This window comes from Apaloderma vittatum, unplaced genomic scaffold (assembly GCF_000703405.1).
Source record: "Apaloderma vittatum isolate BGI_N311 unplaced genomic scaffold, ASM70340v1 scaffold112, whole genome shotgun sequence".
Classification (NCBI taxonomy): Eukaryota; Metazoa; Chordata; class Aves; order Trogoniformes; family Trogonidae; genus Apaloderma; species Apaloderma vittatum.
Genome location: NW_009705042.1, coordinates 39,161 through 46,068, shown reverse-complemented (window position 1 = coordinate 46,068; position 6,908 = coordinate 39,161). Strand labels below are relative to the sequence as shown.

The 6,908-nt window shown below is 42.4% G+C and overlaps 1 protein-coding gene across 1 annotated transcript in view; it reads left to right on the top strand.

The window, feature by feature from the left end:
• The window catches only part of C2CD3 (C2 calcium-dependent domain containing 3), a 46,164-nt gene that overhangs the window by 1,427 nt on the left and 37,829 nt on the right, over positions 1–6,908 (top strand). The window contains 6 exon segments of the mRNA XM_009865235.1: positions 1–154; positions 1,000–1,132; positions 2,284–2,412; positions 4,209–4,353; positions 4,754–4,899; positions 6,197–6,412. The exon segment at positions 1–154 is cut by the window's left edge and continues 9 nt beyond it. Coding sequence (XP_009863537.1) covers positions 1–154; positions 1,000–1,132; positions 2,284–2,412; positions 4,209–4,353; positions 4,754–4,899; positions 6,197–6,412 — 923 coding nt within the window.

The window sequence follows — 6,908 nt, the reverse complement described above, 5'->3', positions numbered from 1 at the left end:
CATCACCGTCTGATTTTACCAGATGAACGTTTGAAAATGAACCCTTCAAATCAGCAAGTGTTGTTTCCCGCCAGCGCCGAGCCCGAAGCACCTGCTAGAACAAACGCGCGGGTGCTCGCTTTGCATAACCCAGCTACAAAAGACCTGCTTTCAGGTTTGTGCACGATTGGCAGCGTCTTTCAGATGCCACAACAAATAGCTCCTGATAATATTTCAGATGCCTGTCTAGAGATAAGATTTAAAGCAAAGCTGCGCTTCGTGTGTGCTCCCTATATTATTTCAAATAGGAAATTATAAAGACAAGGTCTCGACTTCTTTATAATTTAGTCTTGTTGGAAGGCGGCTTGAGTATCCAGATCAAGTGAAACATGCTGCCTTAGCAGGATGCCTGAGCTCTGACCTGGAGGGGTAAAAGAAAAGGAAGCTCAGCTGTGTCTTCTGAGATGGTGATCAAAGGTGTTGCTCGTGTTCACATAGGTCTTGGGAGGGTTTCTGTGCCGTTTTCGAACGGAGAATGATTTCTTTTCCATCACCTGCCTGTTGGCATCCCTTTTAGATCACAGACCTCCTGGGCTGGATTCAGATGAGCATCAAAGCAGGGCACATGTCAGTATGTGTTGTCTCTTTTATTTTTTTAAATATATTTACGGAAAAGACCTAACATTTGACTGCGATTGAGACATCCTAAGGTGACACGCCGCTCTTCATAAATTTATCTTGCTACACCTCAATAGCGCCGCTCTAAATACAACGCGGTGTGCACAGATGAGTGTTTTGTATGGCTCTGAGTGAGAGGCTGTGGGAGGATTACCCTCACTCACTCCAGGCTGTGCTCCCTGGTTCGTGGTTTATAGCAAACACTTAATCCTCAGTGTATCAAGGTCTCTTTACAACAGCAGAAACCAGAAGTTTCTTGACCGTAGCTGGCGTCTCTGTTGGGTTTACGCTTTTAAATGGCGTTCGAATGCTGAGATTTAATCCTTCTCTGTATTTTCTCAGCCCTTTTGGATCAAGGCAACAAACTCCGTGATGCCATGGTTGTTTCTGCGATGAAGTCTAACCCGGACATGGAGATAGAATTGAACCAAGTGCCTCCTTTTGTAGAGAGAGATGATTTCAAAGAGTCGGCAAAGTGAGCTTGGGAAGGGGGAAGTCGTATTCAGTTCCAAACCATCCGTTTCGAGACCTTACTAGGAAAACTTTTAAGTACTGAGAATGGTGGGATGGATTTTAGGATTCTCATTCAAATGGGAAATTTCTCCTTGGCAATAACAGCCTGAAATTTGTGAATTGATTTTAATCATCATGTAGTAAGCCTTGATTTAATTGTTGATTTTATTTTGCAGTGTATTTGTATTTAGTAGAGAGTTATTTGATAAGGAGATGTTAAACGTTTATAAGGAGTAAGAGTATGATAAGGAACATAGCAAATTAAATGTTACTTGATCGCAGGGAACGGGTTTTCAAAGAAATACAAGTAATTAGTGACATAAATTGACTACTTTTGCCTATTCTAGTTGCATATCTTGATGCCAAAATACCTATGAAAATTCATGCCTGTGACTGATCTCAGAATTAATCATCATTATCTTCTTCCATATGATCTCTCTTAGCAGATTGGAAAAAAACCAAATGCCTTTTCAACTTCTAATTCCAACTTTGTTTAGTACTAGGCTTAGTAAATGTTCTTGATTCGATGAAATTGAAATTCAGAAGTATTAAGACAAATGCATATTTTTTACAGGAGAAACTTCAGTTCCTTTTTTTCCTGGGAAAATATTAACAATGTCTTTCGTCTCACTATAAATCAGAAACTAATTTAATTGTCTTTGACAGTCAATAATTGGTGCTGCAAAGCCAATTTAAATTATTTCTCCTCCAAGTATTCCAATTTGTTCAAAAAGTAGACGATTTTGGACTTGCCAGAAAAAAAATGATAAGAGCATAAATTACAAGCATCTTGCTTCTTTCTCAGGCCCTCTCTGCTCTCGTCTGCAGCAGCTGTGCTTACGCTACAAGCTTGGGCCAACCTTTAGAGTCGGCCTCAATGATCTTAAAGGTCTTTTCCAACCTAAATAATTCTGTGATTTTATGACACGTGGCAAAGTACAAGATACTGGATGTGACTTGCACAGGCTGCAGGGCTGCAGCAGGTTTTTGTGTGTCTAGAGATTAAGACTGTGTAACCTTTGATTTGTATCCTTCATGGATTTGTCTTGAACATGACTTAATGCCTTTATTTTTCCTTTTACTGCTCTCTGTGTTGCAATCGCTGTTACCCAGGAGCTCAAAAGGCTTGAACTCAAATTTTGTGCCCGCTCCTGAAGATCCCCATCTCTTCGCATCGGAAGTTTCAGGTCCGCAGTTTGATCTAAGCTCTGAAGAGAGAGCAATACAGTTACTGTTGGGCAGGTGAGTGTAAGGAGCTGGAGATTACTGCAAAATTGGCTTTCTTTGAGCACTTTATACTGAAAAATGCCTCTTCAAGTTCCCTGCATTTCTGACAATGCAACCAGTGGAGGTGTGACACCTCAGCTTACACTCAACTTTAGTGTGTAACAACCTGGATGGCTCCAAGTGATGTAAAAGAAATGTCAGAAAGATTAACCATGATCTTTGATAAAATTAAGGTATGTATTAGTTGTAACTGTTGTGTCCTAAAATGTTAATAAGCACATGAAACAAACACAGTGCTTCTCCGAAGAGCTTGCAGCCTGTAAATTAAAAAAAGAGAGAGCACCAACAGTTATTTGTAATCTTTCTCCAAATATTATATTGACCTTTTCCTTCTTACTTTGTGCAGCAAGAGCATAAATAATGCTGACATTGTGTCCCAATCAGGGACATGAAGCATTACAGCTTCTGGTAGGGATACAGTTCAAAGTTTCGGTTTGTACGTCTTGTGCCCTGCACTTATTTCTTCCCCGTGGTTTAATCCCTGGATGACACTGAAGTGTTTGCTGATCATAAAATGGTTTTGAACTCACAGCACAGAGAGAAAACGCTTAAACCAAACGAAACCCAACTTAGAATTATAGAATGTGTTAGGTTGGAAGGGACCTTAGAGGTCATCTGATCCAAACTCCCTTAACCACCCCGGGGTGCTCAAAAGCTCATCTAACCTGGCATTCAACACCTCCAGGGAGGGGGCAGCCACAGCTTCTCTGGACAATCTATTCCAGAGTCTTGCCACCCTTGTACTGAAGAATTTCTTCCTAAGATCCAATCTAAATCTATTCTCCTTCAACTTAAACCCATTTCCCCTTGTCCTATCGCTGGACACTCTTGTCAAAAGTCCCTCCCCAGCCTCCCTGTAGGTCCCTTCAGGCACTGCAGGCAGGGATAAGGTCCCCCTGGAGTCTTCTCTTCTCCAGCTGAACAACCCCAGCTCCCTCAGCCTGTCCTCGCAGCAGAGCTGCTCCAGCCCCTGGGTCAGCTTTGTGGCCTCCTCTGGACTCGTTCCAACAGCTCCATGTCCCTCTTACGGTGGGGACACCAGAACTGGACGCAGGATTCGAGGTGGGGTCTCACCAGAGCAGAGCAAAGGGGCAGAATCCCCTCTCCTGCCCTGCTGGCCACACTCCTCTGGATGCAGCCCAGGGCAGGGGTGGCCTCTGGGCTGTGGGAGCGCCCTGCCGGCTCAGGCTGAGCTTCTCATCTATCAACACCCTCAACCGTGTACTAAGGGTGCTTGTGTTTACCTACTCAGATGTAGCTTGTATTTATTTTTATTAAAGCAAACTGTCCTTAAATATTACTGATACCTTAAAGCATAAAGTACCTATGGATACATATTATCGATATTTTGTGATGAAGGTCGTCAAGCACAGGTTGCTCAGAGAGGTTGTGGCATCTCCAGCTTTGGAGATATTCAAAATCCAACTGGACAGTTTTCTTATTTGCGTCCTTTGAGCAGGGATTGGACCAGACAGTCTCCAGAGACTGCTTCCAACCTCAGCGATTCTGCAATTCTATGAATATATAATTATAGGCACTTCTTTCACATGGTGTCTGGAGTCGTTATCACAGGATAACCCATCAGGTTGGGTCACAGAGATGTACTAGCTCGGGCAGAGTGCTGTGGGAACATGGTTTGGATCTGCAGCCCATGTAGCACAAATCCAGTATAAAATAGACAACATTATCAGAATCCATGAGAAATTAAGTGCAGAACTTGCAACACTGAGTTACGTTTCTTACCTCCACAGTGCTGATTTCTCTCCTGTGCATTTCTGGGATCGGACGGGTTCCCTTTTGGAATCTCTCTCCCTCGGGAGTGAGGTATATGACAGCGAACTCAACGATCCCCATTACGACCAGAGTCTGCTGGAGAGTCTTTTTTACACAACTCCTGTAAGTGAAGAGCAAGAGGAAGGTGCTTAATATGTAGTCCCTAAAGTGAAGAAAATCAGAAGTGGGCATCCAAAAAAACACTACAGATTTCAGTGTTAGTAAGGCTTAATAAGCGTAAATATCACACAAAGCTTGTGAGAACATTGCTTTAAATTAATATTATTAAAAGAATACTCTTAAGTCTACAAAGTCAGGCATCAAGTTGGGAAATTGCTAGGGTTGGGGTTGCCTGTGAAGACTTTTTCTTTAAACCTCTGAAAAAATATTGATACGATTCTAATTGTCTCGAATTATGCAATCCACAAGTTGATTGGGTTTTTTTAATGTGTCATGATCGTTACTTATTTTTTTTGACACTGATAGTTCCCTTCTTATTTTCTGCGCGTTATTTCTCTTTCAGAAATCTGATTCCAGTTTAAGTGATTTGCTCAGCGATGATGATGTTAACTCCTCCAAAAAAGCGACCGAAAAAGCTGACCCAATGAACCCACAGAAGGATTCTAACGCCTTTGATCAGGATCAGAAGGTGACAGAAAGTAAACCCAGGTAAGTGGTTCCATTAGTGACTTGTTTTGCAGCTCGCTGTAAATTACTATTAGCAAGAATCTCACTGTGTTGTCCTGCCCTGCCGTTGTCGCTGAATAACCATTCTGGTGGGGAATTTTTGTAGCATCTCTGGGAATGATCGAGCACCAGCACCGCCTGGGAGTTTTGTGAAAAGAAACTACTGAGATGCAATTAGGTAAAAACACAAGCCTGCCAAAAATACAGTAAGCCTGGGAACAACATTTTGGAACTGTGGGAGCAGAACCACTGAGGCCTGAGCGAGCCTCTCGCCTCCTGAACTCTCGCCCTGTCTCCCGAAACAATAATCACCCTGTGACCTTCACGGTAAATTAGTCGCTGTGCTGAAAAAAAAAAGCAAACTCCAGACAAACTTTGTGTAGTTCCGTGGCCTCTTTTGTGTATTTAATGGGTAGGAAGCAACTCACATCTCATTATCTGTCTTTGAGGGACGTCTCGATGTGTGTAAAATTTGTATCGGCTTTATGGGGACAGGGTTCCTGTCAGCGAGCTCTGTTTCTCGGTTGTTTCTCGTAAAGGTCTTTTCTGACCTAAATGGTTCTATGATTCTGTAATTCTGCTGGTTTGTGTTCTCTCCTACAACTATAGTAGATAAAATTCTGTTCAGACCTGATCTAAATGGTATTTCTTTTTTTTCCATGGTAGATCCAGTAAGATTGTCCTTAAAAATCCAGTTATCAAGCTTTACTTGCGCTGTACCAGTTAGTATAAAGGTTTCACGACTTCTTTTTTTTTTAATTCAATTCCAAACAACTATTGCTGAAACTTTTCTTCCATATGCTGCTATTTTTACATTCAGGTAAAATCTGTATCTCCAGAGGTATTAACACAAAACTATTTAAAAGTCCAGTTTGACAAATGAAGTGCAAGTGACATTTTAAATTATGACCAAAATCCTGTTGCTGTTAATCTCCAGGAGTGACTTGTCCACGTGTATAACTGTTACCATCTCCCTTTTTTCTACAAAACATTACATGAAGCTTTTTTTTATGTAAGATTTTTTCACAACTCTAGCAATGTGGAACGTGTGGGTGTTTTTCTTTTTTTTTCTTCCAATACTGCACCCTAAATATTGTATATTCAAAGGTTTCTGTTACGGAGACCGCCAATTTTGTTGTAAAAAAATAGGTTTTAAAATGGGCATTTTCATAAAAAGTCAGGAGTTTTTAAATAATATCCCACCAAGCTACAATTTTCCCTTCACATGGTTGTGTTAAGAATGTTCACGTAGTCCTGATTCTTGGGTTTATCTCTTCAGCTGCTCCCCTGTGAGAGCCCTCGCTCCTCCAGAAGATCCCATGGAAGAAGTTTGTGTCACATCCTTGGGCGCAGACAGGTTGGCGTTGCTGGAACGAATACACCTGGCCAGAGTCATCATTGAAAGCTTGAAGATCTCTCCGGAGAGCATCCAGATTACACCAAGAAAGAAAAGTTTAATGGGGAAGCCTCCAAGGCCTGCAGCAGTTACAAAGTGGTAAGGGGGGTTCTTTCTCACCAGCTTATTGCTTGAGGTAGATTTCTCTGTGGTCTGTTGTGTGCTCTGGCTTTTTCCTGAGCTCTCCATGCTCCTGAAGTCTTCCCATTTCTCTGCTCCTCTCAGGAAATTCATAGAATCATTCAGGTTGGAACAGACCCCTGGGATCATTGAGTCCAACCACTGACCCTACTCTACAAAGCTCACCCCTAAACCATCTCCCGCAAAACCACATCTCAAGGACCTTTAAACACCTCCAGGGATGAGGACTCAACCGCTTCTCTGGGCAGCCTGTTCAAATGTCTGACTACTCTTGCTAGGAGAAAAAAAATTTCCCTAATGCCCAGTCTAACCCTCCCGTGTTGCAGTTTGCAGCCATTCCCTCTTGTTCCATCACTAATTACCTGTGAGAAAAGACCAGCCCCAACCTCTCCACACCGTCCTGTCAGGCAGTTGCAGAGAGTGAGGAGGTCTCCCCTCAGCCTCCTCTTCTTCA